Source organism: Brassica oleracea, chromosome C5 (genome assembly GCF_000695525.1).
Source record: "Brassica oleracea var. oleracea cultivar TO1000 chromosome C5, BOL, whole genome shotgun sequence".
Lineage (NCBI taxonomy): Eukaryota > Viridiplantae > Streptophyta > Magnoliopsida > Brassicales > Brassicaceae > Brassica > Brassica oleracea.
This window is the reverse complement of record NC_027752.1, coordinates 26,863,311-26,886,994: the sequence shown is the minus strand read 5'-3', so window position 1 is coordinate 26,886,994 and position 23,684 is coordinate 26,863,311. Positions and strand designations below refer to the sequence as shown.

The following is a 23,684-nucleotide window of genomic DNA, read 5'->3' as shown; positions in this document are numbered from 1 at the left end:
ACCCCAATTGTTTGTGCAGGATTCGGTTGATTAGAATGATGAACGTAGGAATGGGGTGACTAAAGACGCTTTTATTAGAATCAAACAAGAGGTTACAAGATTGACGGGAAATAAGGAGACAAGGTTTAAGCAACAGGATCAAAGAGATGATTAGGAAAATCCTTGATCTAGCCGTTTCTGTGTGCGTTGTCCAAAAGTCCTCCTTTTCGTTGTCTCCTCATCCCCTCTTATAGTGTAACCGTCCGTGATGCCCTAATCGTGTCGTCCTTTGGGCCCTGTCGTTAAAGGCCGAGTATGCGGGCCTTGGTACTGTTTTCTATAAGCCGAGCGTATTTAGTCGGTTTAGCTGATCGGCTAAAAATACTCTGGGGTCGAGCCGACATTTTTAGCTGCTTAAACCGACTAAACTGGTCAAGCTTGCCGGGCTAGGGCCTGTTATTCGATGGGCCTTGTGGAGGGATGTAATCCATCTCCTACATTCTTCGAATCAATACGTTAATATAACTTTTAAAAACTTTAGGGACGCCATGATACCTTGCATCTTGCTGGCACTTGGTGGGAATCTCATCAACGGTAAGGATGGCTCCTCTCTCATTTCCATATAGATCTTTTTTGAGCCCATCTTACTGGAACTTCCTTGTACAAAACATTTTACAGGACCAGGAAGTTCTAAACTTGGTTTCAAGACAACAGCGGCGATTATAGTTGGACGGTTGGTGTTGGTGCCACCAGCAGGGCTAGGGATAGTGACATTAGCAGACAAACTTGGGTTCCTTCCAACTGATGACAAGATGTTTAGGTTTGTATTACTTCTACAACACACAATGCCTACCTCTGTGCTCTCAGGTGCTGTTGCCAACCTGAGAGGATGTGGAAGGGAGTCAGCTGCTGTGCTCTTCTGGGTTCACATCTTTGCCATCTTCTCAATGGCTGGATGGATGGTATTGTATATCAACATACTCTTCTAGATTCTTCCCTTTTTTTTTTTTTTAATTTCTTGTGTAATGCCACATGAGCTGAGCGACCTTCCTCTTGTTTGCTCTTAATAAATCAAAGTATATTATAGTTTCTGACTTGTGCTTTAAAAAGGTTTAAACCTCAATTAAACTAACATGTGCAAACAACACATAGTCAATATCCATGTAGCATCATCAGCGGTCAGAAAAAAAAGGCATCCATCTTCTGGTCCTCTTCTCCCTTTGGCTGTAAGAGATTACTATATCCCTCCTCTGCGGGTTGCTTAGCCACATTGCCAGCACAACACCCACTAGACTCACAACTGGTGCAGCAGCCGGAAATAGCCATCTTCTTCTCCTAACTCTGCTCACATCAGCCTCACTCTCACCTTTCTCTACATGATGATCCTCTTCCCCAAACCTCTGTGCGAACATCATCATCAGAGGAGGATCTTTCCTCGCTCACTTCCACCACATTCTGCTTATGCTCCTCGTAGTCTTTATCATCTGTTGGTAGCTCGAACAGGCAGGGAGGGCAGGAGTTACGGGCACTTAACCAAGGTACAATACACTGACCATGGTATAGATGGAGACGTGGAAGCTGTGTGGTTTCATTGCCGAGGGCGAAAAGCTCCTTGCAGACTTAGCACAGACGAGGCTGTTGTTGGGAAAATTGGCGGATAATATTTTCTTCAAAGGTTAAGATGGAAAGTGGACGGTTAGTGTTTATGATAGCCTTCGTAGTTGGAAAGGGAATTTTTCACTAAAGCTTTGTGTTTGGAGATTTCTTGGAGAGTCTTAGAACTCTTTCTAAAATGTTTTCTTTCTATTGTTTTGCTTGATTCTTGGATGATTACAAGTGAACTAGACATCCCTATTTATACTAGTGGGTGGAGACTACAAGTTAATTCTAGAACACTCCATCTTCTACACACTTCATCTTCTACACTATTCTTCCTCTTCCTCTAGATATTTCTTCTTATTGGGCTTCTTGATTATAGCTTGATTAAAGATTAAACTTGGGCTAATGAGGGAAAACCCAACAAATTTCTCCCTTCCGGATTTAGCCCGAAACCGCCGCTATACCCGTGCCTTTGCAGCAATCTTCTTGATCGGCAATACCTTGGTCATAAAGTCAGACCAGTTTTTATCAGTATGTACCTTGTCAAGACGTATGAGCTTCTCTTCAAGAACTTCCCGGATCCAATGATGTCGGATATCGATGTGCTTTGAGTGAGAGTGAAACGTTGGATTCTTTGCTAAGTGAATAGCACTTTGGTTGTCACATAGCATGTTGTACTTGTCTTGTTTTACTCCCAACTGAAGCAAGAAGATCTTCATCCATAGCATCTCCTTGCACGCTTCCGTTGCTGCGATATACTCCGCTTCCACGGTGGATAAGGCAACACACTTTTGTAGCTTCGACTGCCATGAAACAGCTCCCCCTGCAAAGGTAGTCACAAATCCTGATGTCGATTTCCTTGAATCTTTATCACCAGCCCAATCTGCATCGGTGTAACCGTTTAAATCCAATTTTCCGTTGCCAAAACATAGACACTTCTTCATTGTGCCTCGTAGATAGCGTATGATCCACTTAACTGCTTTCCAATGCTCCTTTCCTGGATTCGCTAGAAAGCGACTCACAACTCCTACAGCATAGGCAATGTCGGGTATGGTGCACATCATAACATACATGAGACTACCCACTGCTGATCCATATGGGGTAGTCTTCATTTCCCCTTTTTCCTTCTCACTTGTTGGACTTTGCTTCAAACTTAGCTTGAAATGTCCACCAAGTGAAGTGCTCACCGGCGTTGCTTTGTGCATGTTGAATCTCTCCAGCACCCTTTCAACATATCGTTCTTGGGACAACCATAAAATCTTCTTTGGTCTATCCCGAGTGATCTTCATTCCGAGAATCTTTCTCGCTTGCTCCAGATCTTTCATCGCAAAACACCATCCTAAATCCTTCTTCAATGCGGCTATCTTGTTGTGATCTTGGCCCACAATTAACATATCGTCAACATAGAGCAAAAATATGAGAAAGTCGCCGCTTTCGTACCTCTTTATGAAAACGCAATGATCATTCTTGGTTTTCTTGAAGTTATGATCCACCATGAAGGAGTCAAACTTATTGTACCATTGTCTCGGGCTTGCTTGAGGCCATAAAGACTCTTCTTTAATCGGCACACCAAGTCTTCTCTTCCTGGAACCTTGAATCCTTCAGGTTGTTCCATATAGATCTCCTCCTCGAGTTCACCATGTAGAAAAGCCGTCTTGACATCGAGTTGTTCAATCTCTAAGTCTAGAACCACTGCTAGACCAAGAACAACTCGGATATAGGACATCTTTACTACTGGAAAGAATATTTCTTCAAAATCTATGTCTTTCTTCTGGTTGAATCCCTTCACAACCATTCGAGCTTTGTATCTTGGATTTGAGCTTCTCTCCTCATACTTCAACCTGTACACCCACTTGTTCTTCAAGGCTCTCTTTCCTTTTGGTAGCTTCGTCAGCTCATAAGTGTGATTATCATGCAAGGATTGCATTTCATCTTGCATAGCTTCAACCTATTCATCTCTATGAGTGTCTCCTATGGCCTCTTCATAGCTTTGAGGCTCCCCCTCATCTGTAAGATTAACATACTCATCTCGATAATATCTTACATATGGTCTTGTCGCTCTTCCAGACCTTCTTGGCTCATGTTCTTCCTCTGGCTCCACTTGATCATCTTCTTCACTTTCATCACCATTTGGATCCATGATGGGATCCCCTTCGCCATCATCTCCAATCACTTGTTCATGATCTTGAGGTTTATGAGAATCTTCATTCCATACAACCCTTAGCTTTGGTTTCTTTGATTTGTTGATGTCTTCGAATGTTTGATCTTCGAAGAAAACAACATTTCTGCTCCGGATAACTTTTCTGTTAACCAGATCCTAAAGCCGATAACTGAAATCATCTCTTGGTGACCCAAGATAGATGCACTCTTTAGTCTTGGAGTCTAGCTTGGCTCGTTTATCCTTAGGTATATGTACGAACGCTCTGCAACCGAACACCTTCAAATGGTTGTAAGAGACCTTCTTACCCGACCAAACTTCTTTCGGGACTTCGCCTTCCAAAGGAACTGATGGTGTAAGATTTATGACATTCACTGCAGTCTTTATGGCTTCTCCCCAAAATGGTTTGGGTAGTTTAACGTGAGAGAGCATGCACCGAAACTCTTTCTGTGATAGTTTGATTCATTCTTTCAGGTAGCCCGTTCAGTTGTGGCGTCTTTGGTGTTGTCTTCTCCATTCTGATTCCATGAGCTTTGCAAAACGCTTCAAAGGGACCCCGATACTCTCCGCCTTGTCAGATCAAACACACTTGAGTTTTTGACCCGTACTTCGTTCTGCTTGGGCTACAAACTCCTTGAAATCATCAAGGACTTGATCTTTTGACTTCAAAAGGTATACCCATACCTTCCTTGAATGGTCATCAATAAAGGTGACGAAATATGATGCCCCTCCTTTGGATTTCTCGGACATGGAGCATAAGCCAGTATGCACAAGATCAAGAATATGCTTTCTTCTCATCGGCGTAGACGATCTTCAGAAAGCGACTCTATGTTTTTTTTCGGCTAAGCAATCTTGACATGGTGAGAAAGAGAGACCTTTCATATCAGAAAGAAGTTTCTTGCGAGAAAGTATGTTTAAACCTTTCTCACTCATATGCCCGAGTCTTCGGTGTCATATATCCATGTCATCACTTGCAACATTTACTTATTTCTTGCAAAGCTTGGCTTGTGTTACATATAAAGAGTCTTCTTTTCTTCCTCGAGCCATGATTAAACTCCCCTTGGTTAGCTTCCATTTGCAACTTCCAAAGTGGCTATCAAAACCGGCATCATCAAGCTTCCCAGTTGATATGAGATTGAGTCGAATGTTGGGAACATGCCTCACATCTTTGAGAACTATCTTACATCATGTGTTTGATGTAAGAATAACATCCTCCTTTCCAACGATCTTGCTTCTTCCTTGATTTCCTATTTGAACATTACCAAAGTCACCACTTTGGTAGGTTGCGAAGAAGCTTCCATGAGGGGTGACGTGAAAAGAAGCACCAGAATCGACGATCCATGAGCTATCATCAGAGCTAGGATTACATTCTCCAACGAGATATAATTCTTCGCTCTGGTCTTCCACAATGGTGGTAGTCTTGTCTTCTTGCTTCTTTGTAGGATTGAACCGGTCTGGTTTGATATTACCGGCTTGTTTGTCTTTCTTGAAAAACCGACATTCCGATTTCATGTGACCCAGCTTACCACAATAATAACAGGTAATTCTTGGACGTGACTTGGATCTTCCTCGAAATTGATCTCGTCATCTGCTTCTGCTGTGACCACGAGTCTCTTCTCTACCCCGTCTATCAACAATGTTAGCTTCTGAATAAGAACTCGAACCTTCTGGCCATCCTTGTACTCCAACTTTACCAACCGTCGAACAAGAAGAGCTTTGTTTCGAGGTGTTTTCTTTTGAATCATGGATTCAAGTTTTGTCCATAATTCAAAAGCATTTGTGTAGGTAGAGACATGTTCAAAGAGAGATAGGTCAACATACTTGCATATTACGGCAACTGCTTTTCTATTAAGAATCTCTCATGCTTTATCATCCTTTCCTTCCAGCTTATCCTTCATGATGAAGGGCTCATGCAAATCCTTGCAATAAAGGTGATCTTCCATCATCGGTTTCCAATAAGAGAAGTTGTCCGTCGTGAGCTTGAACATGTCACCTTCAAAGGTAACAGTGGCCTCCATCTTCACTTCTTCAAAGATAATGGTAACCTAACTCTGATACCAGCTGTTGGGAAAAATTAGCGGATAATATTTTCTTGAAGAGGTTAAGATGGAAAGTGGACGGTTAGTGATTAAGATAGCCTTCGTATTTGGAAAGGGGATTTTGTACTAAAGCTTTGTGTTTGGAGATTTTTTGGAGAGTCTTAGAACTATTTCTAAAAAAAATTCTTTCTATTGCTTTGCTTGATTCTTGGATGATTACAAGTGAATTAGACATCTCTATTTATACTAGTGAGGGGAGACTACAAGTTAATTCTAGAACACTCCATCTTCTACACACTTCATCTTCTACACTATTCTTCTTCTACACTCTTCTTCTTCCTCTAGATATTTCTTCTTATTGGACTTCTTGGTTATAGCTTGATTAAAGATTAAACTTGGGCTAATGAGGGAAAACCCAACAGCTCTTCTTCACTTCACATGCTTCTCTCCAATGATAACACTAGGAATATTCCCGACACATGACAGAGATGCAGGTCATCTCTTCTTCAATTGTCAGACTCAGCTAGTTGCTCAAGCAGTTCTTCAAAGCCTCTCCACTAGAGAATCTACAGAGTATGGAGAGAACTCAAGATCTTCCAAACTAGTGAAGATGTTGCCAGACAACCCCCGCCTCCTCTCCATGATTCTTTGAGGAAACCTTCTCACAAACTCAGGAGATTCAAACCCTAAGCCAAATCTGAGATATTGGAGACTTCAACCATTTCTTAAGAAAGTTAGTGAAAAAACCTTCTTTACATAATTTGGGAACTTATATAAGAAATTTATAATAAAAAATTTAATACAAAAACCAATATTTCATTGGACTGTGCTTAGAAGATCCCATCTTGTTCAAGCCGAGTCACGAAGCTGTAGCTCTCACTTGGACCCGCTAAATAGTTTCTACTATAGTGTTGCCACAACCATAGTTGGACCCGCACCTTCCTCCTCTCCCATACATCTCTTCGTATAGTTGTAGAGATTTAAAATATCATTATACATATTCTTTTAATTTATTTATTTTTAATATTTTATTTAAAAAATAAATATTATTTATAAGAATATGTGTTTTAATTTTTGATAACCTTATATAAGGCTTGGGAATAATATATGTATTCGAAAAACTGATCTGCAACTTATCTAAAAATTACGATACCAAACCCCTTTGGACCCGACATAAATATTCGAACGGGCCATTCTTAAAATTTATGTATATTATATATTTAAATATATGTATATGATTTATTTTTTGTAAACTAAATTTTGGCGGAGTTCAGTTTCGTGCAATAATCGTGTTATTATAAACTACGATATTGATTTTAATTAAAAAATCCACTTTAAATTTTATTTCTATTATGTTGATTAATTACTGACCTATGTTACATTGTTTAAAATGTTTTGAAAATTAGTATAATTACTGACCTATGTTACATTGTTTAAAATGTTTTAAAACTAAAATGAATTCAACTTTATTTTTAACCCGTCTTCTATAGATTAACTTAATTTTAATAACTTTTTAACAGTAGTGAAAACTTTTTCTAAAATGAAAAACACTGCTTGAGTTAGGTAAAATTATAAATTGTAAAAGATATTAAAAGTTTAATAGGGACAAATACATATTTGTGCCCCAAATTTTCCATTATGCAATTTGATATCAGGGGAATTTGAAAAATATGACTCAAAATTTGATTTTAACCTCCAAAAGTATCTCAAACTTGAATCAAATGCAAAAGTAACTCAAAAGGCTAGTGAAATAACAACAAGCCTCTTATGACCAAACAAAAAACAATATTTCATTTTTACGAATATAACCCCGTAAAGTCTTCTGAGATTTTGTAAGTCCACTAAGGTTTTGTCTTCTCATATAGTAGATATTAAAAATAATTTTTTAATTTTTTAAAAAAATATTTAGATTGGGAAAAAATTGATATCATGTAATTATAAATAGTTGTAAGTGATATAAATTAAAATATAATAAAAAAGAATTATTTTCAACATAGATGAGTGAAAGTAGTGAGTCATAATATTCGTTGGTTTAGGGTTTGCCCACATATGTGATAGTAATGTATGTATTCTTTGGGTTAGATTTTGGAAGCGTAACATTTTTTGAAAAATTAAAATTTGACATATACACACACGTATATATATATATATATATATATATATATATATATATATGTTTAGTTTTGTGTATATTAAACACTTTTTAAGTTTAATGAAGTGTTTGTTTCTATTTAATCAGTTATTTGAGTTTATGATTTATATTTAGGGTCTAGACGACTTCTATGAAGTCTTCTGGTGATTAGTATTTTATCAGTTAGAAGATTTCCCTGAAAGTCTTCTAACTCCCGTTAAAAATATTTTAGTTTCCTGCTAAAAATATTTTAGTTTCTAGAAGACTTTCAATAAGGTTAAATTTTTTCGATTCAGAAGACTTTCAAGATTAGAAGACTTACTTGAAAGTCTTCTGAATCAAAAAAAATTAGCCTTATTGAAATTTTTGTCTCCATATATAAAGAAAATTTACACATTCTCTCTATTTCTCTCGAATGGCTGCAACAGAAATGTAATGTTTCTCATTCTAAAACTCTCCAACCTCTCTCTAATCTCTTTGAACTTAAAAACACTAAACTTTATACCAATTTATAGTTATTTCATGTCTTCTCACTGATTTATTTTGTTTTTGCAGGTTTTTCATTACATGGTTCTCATATTCCACTCTTTTAAAAGTAGATCTATAAATCATATTTTCTTATTTGGTAACCTATTGTTGCTTAAAGCTCTTACCTATTGAAAACTATTTTGGTTGTTTTAAGCTCGTATCTTATTTTTGAAGTTTTTCTTTGTTTTGAAGCCATTTAAATATTTTTGGATATGCAGGTTTTTCAGATCTGAGACAGACGTGGAGGGAAGTCTTCTAACATTTAATGCACTATAAGACTTTCTGGAAGACTTCTGGCGGAGTCTTCTCCCATATCTCCTATTCCATTTCAGATTTGAATGTTTTGGTAAGTTTATATGCCTGATTTTTCTTCATTTGGTAACCTCTAGATGCTTAAAGCTCTTATCTTTTTCACAATTTATCATTTTTTGTAAACACCAAACTTTATATCAATTTATCATTTTTTGTCTCATGTCATTCTCATTAATTCATCTTGTTTGTAGGTTTTTTATTACATGGTTCTCATCTTCCACTCTTTTAAAGGTAGATCTATAAATCATATTTTCTTATTTGGTAACCTCTTGTTGCTTAAAGCTCATAATTTTTGAAAATTCTTTCGATTGTTTTAAGCTCTTACCTTATTTTTGAAGTTTTTCTATGTTTTGAAGTCATTTGAATGATTTTTGATATGCATGGTTTTCAAATTTGAGAAAGACTTGGAAGACTTCTAGGAAAGTCTTCTGGAAGTCTTCTGACAAAGTCCTCTCTCATGTCAAGTGGAGTCTAAGCTTGTCTTTGTGGAGGAATGGGCTATAATAGTTTTGTTTATAGTCTGTTTTGTAATTTGTATGTATACTCTTTTAGTTTTAAATTTTTTTGTAATTTTGAAAAGATATTAATAAATTTTTTTGTTAGATATGTTCATGTCTACAATATAATCTTGCCAAAAGTACTTGACAATATTGAAGTTATTATTACAACTTCAATAGCAAAACACAATAATACAAAAAAATTAGTCAAATTTACTAGAACTAATAGAGAAAACTTCTCAAGAAAACTTAGTCAAATTCACAAAAGATCAAACATTACTTTAGTTCGAACCTAGGAGAACGGCCATTTCATACCCAACATATCGCGATATGTTCAATTCATACCCGACTTATATGGCCGTGCCAAAACATACCTAAACTTATATGGTCTTGCCAAAACATACCCGACTTATAATATTTTGGCAAAATCATACACCAGTTGCCACATCATCCACTTTTGTTCGCGTGGATGCTACGTCAGCTAATTTTGCTGACGAGGATGTCATGTGTACGAATCTTTTTTTGAAAACACTAAATAGTGTTTTTATAAAAATAAATTTATAGAAAATGAAAAATTTTATAAATTTTTATTATTTAGTAAAATTAACAAAAATTAATTAATTAATTAAAATTTAATCTTATATAAGAGAGATGTTTGTAAATATTTCGATCATATCACAAACCGTCCTTATAAGAGTTATATATTTGTTGTAATTATTCAAATTAAATACTAGTGTTGGAGTTGTGTTACTCTTGATTAATCATGGTTGTGTTTACATTTAGAAAAAAATATGATAACATACCCATGATTAATAAAGAGTAACAAGACTGCAACACTAACATTGAATTTGAATCATTGCAACACATATATAACTCTTATAAGGACGGTTTGTGATAGGATCTATCTCTTATATAAGATTAAAATTTAATTATTTAATTAATTTTTGATAATTTTACTAAATAATAAAAATTTATAAAATTTTACATTTTCTATAAATTTATTTTTATAAAAACACTATTTAGTGTTTTAAAAAAAAACTTTGTACACATGACATCCTCGTCAGCAAAATTAGCTGACGTAGCATCCACAAGAACAAAAGTGGATGATGTGGCAGCTGATGTGGTGACTGGTGTATGATTTCGCCAAAAAATTATAAGTCAGGTATGTTTTGGCACGACCATATAAGTTCAGGTATGTTTTGGCATTGCTATATAAGTTGGGTATGAATTGAATATATCGTAATATGTTGGGTAAATGACTGTTTTCCCGTTCAAACCTATAACAGTTTCATTAGGAGTTTTCTGGAAAGTCTTCCGGAAGACTTCTTCTCTTAAGACTTTTTGGAAGACTTAAATTTCAAACGGGAAATTTAAATATAAAGGGGAAATTTAAGCGGGAAATTAAAATTTAAGCGGGCAACTTAAGTAAAGATTAAAATTTCAAATTTCATGAAAGTTAAAAAGTATACCTTATGATCTAAGAAGAAACATTAAACCGTAAGACTTGATATTCTTGAAGTTACTTAACACTTTTAAAGTTAAAAAATATATATCTTAAAGTTGAAAATAAAAGTTTTACATGAACTAACGTAGAAAACTTCTAGGGAAGTCTTCTCTCATTAGCTAGAAACATTAATAAGCATGAATGTTGTTAACCTCATAATTATCACCAATTAAGTTATGAATTTCATTCAGGAGCCCCAATATTGACTAACATACATAAATTAACAAGAAAACGTTAAAAAGTCTTTATTGTTTTTGAGAAAATAAAATTTTATTAAACGTCGACGTAGACGACTTCCACGAACGTCGTCCAGAAGACTTGCACGAAAGTCTTCTGGTCGATGCATAGGTTAGTTTTTCAACTGACTTTATATATCAGATTTTGACTTTTCCTAGACGACTTACATGGAAGTCGTATAGGATAAACATGTTAGTTTTTCATTTGACCGGATTGTGTCAGAAATTTGATTTTTCCTTGACGACCTACACAGACGTCGTCCAACAGAAAAATAAAATTTAAATATTTATTTTTTTGCTAAATGACTTCCATGTAAGTCGTTTTAGGTTACTTTTGCAATTGAAAAATAAAACTAAAATATTTTATTTTATCCGACTTACAAAAAAGTCTTTTGTAATAACCAAGGTTTGACCAGAATCTCGGAATAAAATCCTGGAAGACTTCCGTGTAAGTCATCTACCAGAATACTTACATGGAAATCGTCCGTATAAAATTAAATATTTGATTTTTATTTTTCAGCTGCGAAAGTAACCTGAAACGACTTACTTGGAAGTCGTATAGTAAAAATTAAATAATTAATTTTAATTTTTTTGTTGTCGAATTCCATGTAAGTCATCTAGGAAAAGTCAAATTTTTGACACAATCCGATCAAATGCAAAACTAACATGTTTATCCTAAACGACTTACCGGGAAGTCTTATTTAATTTTCTTGAAAACAAAGAAAACCGGAAGACTTCCAAAGAAGTCGTCTCTAAAAGACACACATAAAGTCAACTGCGAAACTAACTTATGCATTGACTAGAAGACTTTTGTGTAAAAAAAATTGATTTCATAGCTTTAACTAGTGAGATAACTTGTTTAACTTCTCCAACCACACAATATTTCACCACCAAAGCAATGTACTTGTTAATGACCACGAATCATGAGCTTGAATGGTTCTATGAACCTTAAAAAATTTAGAATTAAAATCTTTGTTTTTTGGATGAATATAGAGAGAAAGTGAAAGAGATGTTGTTTTTAGTTAATGAGATAGAAAGAGTCAAAATCGATATTTAGGTCCATTAAGAGGTTTAAATTGGTTATTCATGGTGGTTGGTGTATTGATGTCAATGCCAATATTGTAAATATTTGAAGAATACGAGGATGCGAGAGTAAAACACTTATTTTCAAAAAAAATAATAATAGTGGCATTTTCGTAAATAATCTAAACTTTTGGAATGAATAGAGCAAATGAAAATTTCACAAAAATCGTGAGTTGATTTTGTGTTTTTTTTTTTTTTTTTTTTTTTTAAATCAAATAAAAACTTTTAATTTTTTTTTGACATCGAATAGAAACTTTTAAAGACTACCTAGCAGTTCTTTGGCCAGCTTGAACTAGCCAATTCGGTGCAAAGTAGTTGACAAAAGGAGATCCAAATACGCGTGATCTTCCACCTTTAGCGAGGGTGTCGGCACGGACATTCATCGATCGTGGAATATGAGATATAGAGAATTCTGTAAAATCTGATGATAGGGCTTTTATTTCATCTAACTCCGGTGCCATTGCAGGCCAGTCCTCTTCCTCCTTTAGCAGCTTGATCAGTTGTTCGCAGTCAGACTCGAACCTCACCTCTCTGTGTCCTGTTTTCAGCAGTTCCTGCATAGCTCACATCAATCCTTCAGCTTCTGCATGAAGAGGAGAAGCTATGTCACGAATACCGGTAGCACCAAACAGAACCGGAGCTTCCTCATCGATCTGCACGAAGCCAAGCCCAGCTCTATCGTGGGCATTAGTCCAAGACGCATCTATTTGGCATTTCCATCGAGCTGTGTGTGTCGCTTGTACTGATCCATTTACAAAGCTTTGTTGCTCTTCCGTGTTCCTGGTGGTTTCCTCTGTTATCCTCTGTGCTAACGTCCAACTTTCCGCTTCCTTTACAGCGAGTTGCAGCGAATCCAATGGCGAAATATCCTTATCTTTCAAAATCTTCTCATAACGGGCCTTCCAAATATACCAAGCGATCCATGGGAATGAAGCCAGCACTTTTGGGTTCACTCCTCCTTTTTTGGCGCGAAATAGCAAGAAATCCAAATTTGAATATAAAGAATTACTCGGGAAAATCCCCGGAGGAGTTGGAATGGTAGAGAGAGCCCAGCATTGTAGAGCAGGTGGGCATTCAAACAGTGTGTGATTAATCGTTTCACTTTCAGCACCACACCGACCGCATATACTTTCTCTAGAGCAGTGCCTCTCTTTTAGTTGTGTCGCTGTTGCGAGATAATCCGATGTGGCCTGCCAGAGGAAGTGTTTGAGCTTACGTGGAGCTTTAATTTTCCAGATTGCTTTCTTAAGTCCTGTTGTGCTTGGTTCTGTTACTGAAATTTTCCAGATTGCTTTCTTTAGTAAGTCAAAAATTATATTTAAAGACCATACTTTTTACTTTGTCTTGCTTTTGTAAAGTCCCAGCAATAGCTATCATGGCGACCTGTTCGGCTCAGACGGAGCGACGCAACCCTCGGTATATCTTCCACTGCGACAAGCTCATTTAATAGTTCCATGTTCCAGGATTGATTCTGCTGGTCTATAAGATGATGAACCCGTAACTCCTCGTCCCGGAAGTTTCCAACATTAAGCGGGGGTCGCGCCGGCGTTGAGGGATGCCACGGCTCATCCCAGACTTTTGTATCATGGCCATTCCCTATCTTCTTCCTGAGACCTTTCCGGATAACTTCTTTGGATGCAAGGATGCTTCGCCATCCGTAAGATGGGTTGCTAGCTCTTTCCACCTTCATTGGATTAGAATGCCTATAGTATCTTCCTTTAAGAACTCGAGCTAGGAGGGAATGTGGGTATTTAAGTATTCTCCATAGTTGTTTAGCTAGTAAGGCTAGATTAAACTCGTGAAAATCACGGAAGCCAAGTCCTCCTTCCTCCATCGGTACACATATTTTATCCCAAGCTACCCAATGGAGACCTCTGTTATTTATCTTGGTGCTCCACCAAAAGCGTGAGACCGCGCTCGTCAAGTTTTTTGTTATTCCCTTTGGCAGTAGATAGCAAGACATAGTGTAGGATGGGACTGATTGAGCAACAGCTTTGATCTGAACTTCTTTACCACCTTTAGATAAGAGCTTCGTCGACCATGAATTGGTGCGAACGTTTAAGCGTTCTTGTACGAAGCTAAACACCTGCTTCTTAGATCCACAAATATTTTCTGGTAGTCCGAGGTATATCCCCATTCCACCTTCTTGATTAATGGCCAGCGACCTTTTCAGGTCAGTTTTTGAGGACGCTACTACCTTAGAACCGAACATAACTGAAGACTTTGACTTATTCAGTTGTTGTCCTGAGGCGTTACTGTAGACATCGATGATTTTCATAAGTTCCCGGCACTCTTCTGGGTCAGCCCTGCAAAAGAATAAGCTGTCATCCGCGAAGAGCAAGTGCGAGACTGGTGGGCTTGCTCTCGCGATTCTTAGACCAGTGAGCTTCTTCTCCTGTTCTGCATGCTTAATCTGGGATATAAGCATTTCAGTGCATAGTATAAAGAGAAATGGTGACAGCGGGTCACCCTGTCGCAATCCGCGAGATGGTATGATGTTCCCTTTTGCGTCCCCATTAATGAGGACCTGATTGATACCGATGAGATGCAGCGCATGATCCTATTAATCAACCTCCCATCGAAACCCATTTTACTCATAACTTCCTCCAGAAAGCTCCACTCTACACGATCGTATGCTTTGCTCATGTGTGTCTTTATAGCCACATACTTGCTCTGGCAACTTGGGTTTGTTCGTAAGGCGTGGAACATTTCTTGTGCAATCAAAATATTATCTGTGATGAGCCTACTAGCCACAAAGGCCGATTGTGTCTCCGAAATTTATTTTGGGAGCACTCTTTTGAGTCGAGTTGAGAGAACCTTAGAGATGATCTTGTAGCTTACGTTGCATAAGCTAATTGGCCGAAATTCTGTCATGGCTCTAGGTCTCTCCGTCTTTGGTATAAGACATATATTAGTCTGGTTTATTCGCTCGTCTAGTTCTCCTGAATAGAAGAATTTCTGAACTGTATGGACTATATCTTTTCCAATAAAGTTCCAGAAGCGTTGGTACGCGCCAGCCCCCTGACAGTTCCAAGTGATTGCATTCATATCCGAGTACTGGATGGTTTCTGGGACACCATCGAACCTAGAGTTGACACTGGTTTTCTGCTTTTTATCGCAGATGGGTACACCTCATGGCGAGGGACTTTACGAGACTCGTCTAGCGCTTCTCGGATAGACTTCATTAACTTTGATTTTGGTGATAGCCTTCCTCGTCCTGCTAGCTTTCTTGACGCTGAAGCTCCTTTAAGATCCGGGCTGCGAGCTCCCCTCTTTCGCCCTAAGGATGCATTCTGTTGAGATCTTTGTTTGTTCTTTTTTTTCCATTGTGTTTCCTGGGCGTCCACCTTTCTCCCCTCCTTGAATATTGAGCATGCCAGTCTTAACCTTCGACACAGAGGTTTTGTTCGTAGGGCGCTCCGGAGATAGTTGCGAGATAGCCTCTATCCGGCCATCCTCCATTTGCTTCTCCATTTCTGCAATGTCGTCCAGAAGATCATCCTCATCAGTCATCTCGTCTGTCATGCCTAGAGCAGCATACTCCTCGATATCCTTATCCGTCTCTTTCTCTTCTCGCGCTTCTCTTTATCTGTTTCCCGGACTTCTTCATCGCCTTGTTCAACCCTCAAGCCCTGGTTTAGGTCATTTGTCTGAGGCAGTCTTTCTTTGGACCTGGCCGTTTCTTCCTCATGGCCTCTTTCATTTGAATCAATATCCATACAATGTGTTGTCTGATTGTCCTGTAAGCGTCCTTGAGTTTCAGTATTGCTCCTATTATTTGCAGATTCCTCAGGAACCTCTCCTCCCGAGGATCCTTTGGGATTTCCTACCAAGTTGTCGTTCTTCAGCAGGCCCCGTGGCATCTCAGATTCTCGGGCTCTGTTAACTGGTCTCCATTCCAATGTCCCTGATGGTGGGGATCGTGATTTCCACCTCCTAGCAGGTGCCCTGTAATCTTGTCGTCGGGGGTTTTCTGAGATAGTTCTCTGCGAGTCGATTGACATCCTACTCCTGGAATTTGTATATCCCTGATCCCAATGTTTCTTCGATTGATTCTCATACTGAGTCCCCTGTATTCTTTTTGGGTGCCATTCAGACGATGAACCAGTATCTCTGGTTCTCTCCCTTTGCAGTACTCCAGAGCTGTATTGATACGGATGGTATCTCGCCCGATTACGGGGAAGCTCAGAATAATTATTATTTTCAAGTCTGTTCCATACATTTTTTGAGTGAACCTCTCGTTTTTCCTTTAATTGCTTGCGTAGATCATGCTGCCTCTCATCTTCTCTTTGACTCCCTCTGTGTGCTCCTGGAGACTCTAGGTACATGGGTCTCTTCTCTCTTCCCCTGTTTTCCAGATCATACCTATCATTGTAGGCACCCGGGCTCCTTCGTTGTGGCTGTGAGAACGCCTCTCTTGTTGCTCTTTCCTCTTTATCTTTTTGTTCGATTCTTGTGAGACGGTTTCTCTCTCTTTGGTTCTCGTTAAGCTCAGGGCAAGTCCCCTCCTCGTGAGATATCCGCTTACATGAGAAGCAGTGTCTATAGAGGTCCTCGTATTGAATTGTCACCTTTACTACATCTCCATTCTCGAAGCCAATCTTACAATCAAATTTCAGTGGCAAATCTCCATTAACAAAGACTCGCACTCTGCCTCCTTCCACATCCGCCTTGTCATAAACTCCCAATGCTTTCCCCACACTTTCATAGGTTTCGAGCTTCTTGTAATGAATCGGCACACCCGATACCACCGCCCAAAAAGGCAGAGAGTTAGGGAAATCTTCCTTGATTGTAGGGGTCCATCTCTCTAAGGAGAAGCTCCACCTATTAAAGTGGCAAGGCCTTTTTTTTCAGCACCTTAATCAGATCCTCCTCCTTATCGAAATCAAAGTGGAACCTGTTATTCCCTAAGTTCGTTCCTCGTACTCTTCCCTCTACATCCCAGATCCGACGTTTTGGCATATGCTTCAACAGGGCTTCCACACTTCTTCCGTCAGGGTGAAACATCCTTCCAATTAGGGTTTGTTTAAACTTCGCAATCAGATCCGAGTTATCAAACGTAGGAACCCTAATGATCTCCTCTTCGTCATTCTCTTGGGTGCGACGTCTCACTATCTCGCTAGCCCCCCTTGCACGAGATTCTACTTGTCGGTTCATGGCTACACAGTCTAGCTTGATACCCACGCAAAACACACCACGGGGGTGGAACGTGATTATCCAAAAGAATAAAAACTCTGTATGCAATACAGGGCACCGTGTAGAGGAGAGGAGTATCGGTAGTCTCCCTCTCGTCTTCCTCCTGCACTTTTCTCCTTCACAGAACCAAGATCGCTGTAGTCGTATTTGCAAAAAGCCCTCGATATTATGGAGATTCCCATTGTTCAGATTGATATTCAACATTGATGGAATTATCTCTTTAACTACTTTTATCTTACAATTTATCAGCAACTTATGAAATCTATCAATTTCAATTTCATGATTTATTTTCAATTAGATATGTTTCTTTTCTGTTATGGTTAATTTGGGTTCACGTACCTGTAGATTTATAACGAACTTCTCTTTTAAATAACGATGATACAATCCTCACATATATACTATCTCAGATATAATTCTTCATTCACCACTTTCGATTCAACATGAAAAAGATCAAAATATATATGATTTATTGCTTTTCTTTTTGGGAAATATTCCCTTATTTTGACCGGTGTATATCTCCAAAGGATTTGTTTTAAATACCGCAAGATAAGTGGTTCCTTTTTACTGTCAATATCAATTAATAATGTAATTTATAAATATGGCAATGCAGTGCCATTGTAATTATTTTAGAAAATTAAGGACATAATCCTAGTAGGGATTCGGCTATAATAGTATATACTAGATTTTGATCCGCGCTTTCAAAACGCGGAATTATCTCTTTTTGAATTATTTTATCTTACAACATATTATAGTTTATAAATGTATTTTTTGTAAATTATATAATGTGTTTTTTTGTATATGTGTAGTTGTTGTGTTATATGTTTAAGATGAAAAGTATTCAGATATAAATATAATCTATTATTATAAAGTTGGGTTTACTCTCTCCTGGTGATTCCACGTCATAAAGTAAGTCAAGGAGAGAGTGACACGTGTGCACATAACAAAAACTCTGATTTCATTTTGGTTTCTAATGGGCTTTTAAACGGGTTGAAATTTGGTTGGTTTGAATATAATTATTTGGGCTAAAAGTGTAAAATAAAGTTAACCCCATTTTACCTTTGTCTTCTCACCATTGCTTTCTTCAAGAATGATGACTCCAAATTTTTAGGGTTTTCATATTTTCTGGAGAGACGATTAATAACGGCCAATCTCCGATGGAATTCGGCTAGAGTTCTTCTCATCGGTAATGAGAAACCAGAACCATTACGGACTACATTCAATCGTAGTCATTAACATTCTTCTTCATTCATTCTCCCCATTAATTCTACCGTTTCTCATTCAATGAATCTCTTCTTCTTCAAGTCGGTGAATCTACGACTATAAATAGTTAAGTTTGTATCCGTGTAATTCATCATTTCATGCTTCACATACCGTTGTTTCTCGCCTTCTTTGATTTGGATTTGAGCTATCCGGCTTTGGAAACGAATCCATGGACGTGCTAAGCAGGTTGGAGTGAAAGCTCATGGGACAGCGAAGAGGATGGTTTTCTTCCCGGCAATTAGGGAGGAGACAGTGACTGTTTTGACACCACCGTAGTAGGATCGAGGTAGGAGAGAGTACGGTGGGATGGAAACGGCGGATGAGATAGTAGTTGATAAGGTTCTGGTGGTTGTGTTGGAGCTGCGGCGGCTGCTGAATTGAGTGAGAGATTGAGAGAGAGCGTGTGAAGAAGAGAGAGGCCATGAAGGTGGAGGTTGGGAAGAGGAATGGTTTGGTGACTTATATGGAGGTGGATGAGGATGAGCAGATGAGTCTGAGTTCTCGAGATTCTGGACCGTTCATAGGCCTGGGCATTCGGGGTCCCAATCGGGTTTCGGTTTAGTCCAATCGGGTTTTAGTTTTTCGGGTTTATCAAAATCAGTCCCATTCGGGTTATATGAAAATTCGGTTCGGGACCGGTTCGGGTTCTATCGGGTTCGGGTCGGGTTAGTAAATTCTTCAAAGAACCGGTACAACCCGATGTACTTTCGGGTTCGGGTCCCAATCGGTTCTTCGGTTTAAATGTACCTGATTTATATCTACTTTGTAACCAAAAAGTAACTAAAATCGGTTCTTCGGTTTTAAAATACTTGATTTGTACCTATTTTGTAACCAAAACATAAATAAAATCTGTTCAAAAAAAGAAAGGAACATCAAATGTGATCATTCAAAATCAAGTGAAAGGTAAACATAGTTATTGATCGAAAGAAAACCAAATAAATGAAAGCATAAAACGAAAACCAAGTTCTCATGAAATGAAAAACATTATTCAATGAAAACAAAACCAAAATCTAAAAACTTCAACCTTCAACCATCAATCTTCGCATAATAGATAATTATTTTAGATGTTCAATATATTTTGAATACATATTAAGAATTGAGATCATGTTTGATATAAGTTCTTTTTGAAAATTTTGAATGTTTTGGGTTATATCGAGTATCCATTTAGGTTCGGGTTCGGTTCGGATAATACTCATTACCCGAAATATCATAAAACAAGATCCATTCGGTATTTATGCCGGGTTCAAATCGGTTCGGATTTATTTTTATCGGTTCGGGTTTTCGAGTTCGGTTTATTTGCCCATCTCTAACCGTTCAAATTCACTGCGGCGGAAGAGATGGTACTTCTCGATAGGCTTTTTCATTAGTTGGATGTTTCATTTCAAAGCCAAGACTTTATCTCACTTGGGCTCCTAGGTGAATGATTCTAATCATACTAATTGGGCTTTTTTTTTAATTTGGGTTTATTAGGTTAGTACTTGATATGGATGTCAATTAAGGGTTTAAATTAACCATGGGTTGGTCTTTGTAAGCTCTCTCGAGTGTATGCACTATGCACTGCACAGATTTCATATTTTTGATAAAAACAGACAAATTTATATTAGATTTTATAACTATGGGAACATGCTGATTAGCATGAAAATAAGAAAGGGATAAATATACTACATTCAAGTGTAAATTCCCGCAAGTAGATATCATATTATTTTTACCGAAGAAATAAAGTATATTATATTGTTAGTGGATGATATGTAAATGTGTTTTACCTTAATAAATTAAAATAACACTTTAGTGTAACTTTTCTGCAAAATAATTCAATTTTTTGTTTCCTGAGAAACTGTAAAATAGTTGTTGATTTCCAAACAAAAAAAAATAAGTAAAATAATCCAAAGAAAGAAAGAAAAACTATATATAAATAAAGTATGTTTTTCTCTCTAAATTTCACATTTATCATACCTTTCTGAAAATTAATAAATTGTCTCAGAGTTTTGATATTGTTTACTACTTAGATCAAATCTATTTAAAACATTTATGCATCCATTTTCTCTAATTAGTATTTCAATTTCAATCCAAAAAAAAATTAATATATTTTTTTTCAACGAGTGATAATACATTGAAAATACATAATTTCTGCAATATAATTCAATATTTTTTCCTAACAATTAAAAATATAGTTTGTCAATGATGGGAAAGTAGAAAGTGTAAATTGTTGTTGATTTCTAAAATTTAAAGTTTTTTAAACATTTATTTTTTAAAAAAATATTTATATATAGGTTTAATATTTCCTTACTTTTTATAAGAAAGGGGAAATTAAATGTTTATCACATGTTACCACTTTTCATTTTTACCACCACTAAAGGGATATTTTCAAAAATACTTTCTTTACTGAGTGGCAAAAGACTCTTATGTCTATGTTCTTTATATATATAATAAATAAATATTTAAATAAATAAAAATTTAAAAAATAAAAAATAATTTTTTTTAATTTTTTTCTGAATTATACTATTTCGAAATTCAAACCCTAGACCTTAAAACTCAACTATAAACCCTAAACCATCAATCCTAAACCCTATTTTTTTTGAAATACGAACCCTAAACCCTAAACCATCAATCATAAATCCTATTTTTTTTTAAATAAATCCTAAACCCTGAAACATCAACTCTAAACCCTAAACCCCGAAAATCAACTCTAAACCATAAACCCTAAACACTCCGAAACATCAACTCTACACCCTAAACCTTCAAATCAAAACCCTAAAACATCAACTCTAAACCCTAAACGTAAACCCTAAAGCCTAAACCTTATATTTTTCTGAAATTCGAACCCTAAACCCTAAAACCCTAAACCTTCAAATCTAAACCCTAAAACATCAACTCTAAACCCTAAACCCTAAATCTTCAACTCTAAATCCTAAACCCTAAACCCTAAACCCCTAGAGTTGATGTTTTAGGGTTAGGGGTTTAGGGTTTAGATATTTAGGGTTTAGGGTTTACGTTAGGGTTTAGAGTTGATGTTTTAGGGTTTAGATTTGAAGGTTTAGGGTTTTAGGGTTTAGGGTTCGAATTTCAGAAAAATATAAGGTTTAGGCTTTAGGGTTTACGTTTAGGGTTTAGAGTTGATGTTTTAGGGTTTTGATTTGAAGGTTTAGGGTGTAGAGTTGATGTTTCGGAGTTTAGAGTTTAGAGTTGATGTTTCATGGTTTAGGGGTTAGAGTTGATGATTTAGGGTTTAAAGTTGATGTTTTATGTTTAGATTTAGGGTTTAGGGTTCACGTTTACGGTTTAGAGTTGATGTTTTAGGATTTAGATTTGAAGTTGTAGGGTTTATGGTTTAGAGTTGATGTTTCGAGGTTTAGGGTTTAGAGTTGATGTTTCATGGTTTAGAGTTTAGAGTTGATGATTTAGGATTTAGAGTTGATGTTTTAAGTTTAGATTAGTTAACCATATGTTTTTTTGTTATAAATGTCTTTTACCTTTCATTAAAGATGAGGGTAAAAATAGTTAGTGTAAACATGAAAAATGATATTTTGAAAATAGTATTTTTGGCAATTTCCCTATAAGAAATGCAACTTCAATTTGTTAACTATGAAGATTATGATAGAGTATATCCTAGATCACGAATAAAGTATATTCCGCCCGTAAGAAGTACCGATCCTAGTAATATAATATATGATTGTATGCTAATGTTAGAAAATTATTAATACTGTTTGACTATAATTGAGAAAAAAACTTGATTTATGATTAGTTTTAAATCTGGTAGGCAAATTAATTATAGAAAAAGCAGTGGCATTTTCTTATAAATAACTCTAAAATTAATGGCCGAATCCTATTAGGAATTCTCCTTTATTCAATTATATTTTAAATTAATAAATAAAAATATTGCGAAAACATATATAATTATAAGTATTAGCAAAATCTATGTAATTAATTAATGTTGATAATTTATTATGTACAAATTTGTTTCTACATTAAATTAAAATTTATACGATTAAATTCATTGATATTTCATATGCAGTTTTTAGATTTAATCTAATAGCGATAATATACTTTTATTATATCTGATATAAAATAATAATTATTATTACGATGATTAATGTTCTAAACATTTATGACATTTTTCTCTCCGTTTAATTCTAGGGGAAATTATATGTTTGCCACTTTACCACTTTTTATTTTTACCACCACTAAAGGGATTTTTTCAAAAATACATTCTTCATTAAGTGACAAAAGACTCTTACACCCTTGTTTTTTATATATATAACAAATAAATATTTAAATAAATAAAAATCTAAAAAAATAAAAAATAATTTTTTTTGTTTTTTTCGAATTATACTATTTCGAAATTCAAACCCTAAACCCTAAAACTCAACTCAAAACCCTAAACCACCAATCCTAAACCCTTGTTTTTTTTTTAAATACGAACCCTAGACCATCAATCCTAAACCCTATTTTTTTAAAATACGAACCCTAAACCCTGAAACATCAACTCTAAACCCTAAACTCCAAAACATCAATTCTAAACCATAAATCCTAAACCTTCAACTCTAAACCCTAAAACATCAACTCTAAACTCTAAACCCTAAACTTCAACTCTAAACCCTAAACCATTAACACTAAACCCTAAACTATTAATACTAAACCCTAAACCCTAAAAGGTAAACTTTAAACCCTAAACCCTAATAAATTAACCCTAAACCCTAAAACATCAACTCTAAACCCTAAACCCTAAACCTTCAACTCTAAACCCTAAACTCGAAACGCTAAATCCTAAATCCTAAACCCTAAAAACCCTAGAGTTGATGTTTTAGGGTTTAAATTTGAAGGTTTAGGGTTTATGGTTTACGTTTAGGGTTTAGAGTTGATGTTTTAGGGTTTAGATTTGAAGATTTAGGGTTTTAGGGTTTAGGGTTCAAATTTCAGAAAAAAATAGGGTTTAGGGTTTAGGGTTTACCTGTAGGGTTTAGAATTGATGTTTTAGGGTTTAGATTTGAAGGATTAGGGTTTAAGGTTTAGAGTTGATGTTTCATGGTTTAGGGTTTAGAGTTGATGATTTAGGGTTTAAAATTGATGTTTTAAGTTTAGATTTAAAGTTTAGAGTTTACATTTAGGGTTTAGAGTTGATGATTTAGGGTTTAGAGTTGATGTTTTAGGGTTTAGATTTGAAG

The 23,684-nt window shown here is 36.3% G+C and overlaps 1 protein-coding gene across 1 annotated transcript in view; it reads left to right on the top strand.

Annotated features, from left to right (window-relative positions):
* The window catches only part of LOC106295862, a 13,492-nt gene extending 12,425 nt beyond the window's left edge, over positions 1 to 1,067 (top strand). Inside the window, exons 7-8 of the mRNA XM_013731855.1 lie at positions 521 to 573; positions 658 to 1,067. Of these exons, the coding sequence (XP_013587309.1) occupies positions 521 to 573; positions 658 to 968 (364 nt within the window). The 3' untranslated portion in view covers positions 969 to 1,067. The remainder of the gene's footprint in view (positions 1 to 520; positions 574 to 657) is intronic.
* The last annotated feature ends 22,617 nt before the right edge of the window (positions 1,068 to 23,684 follow it).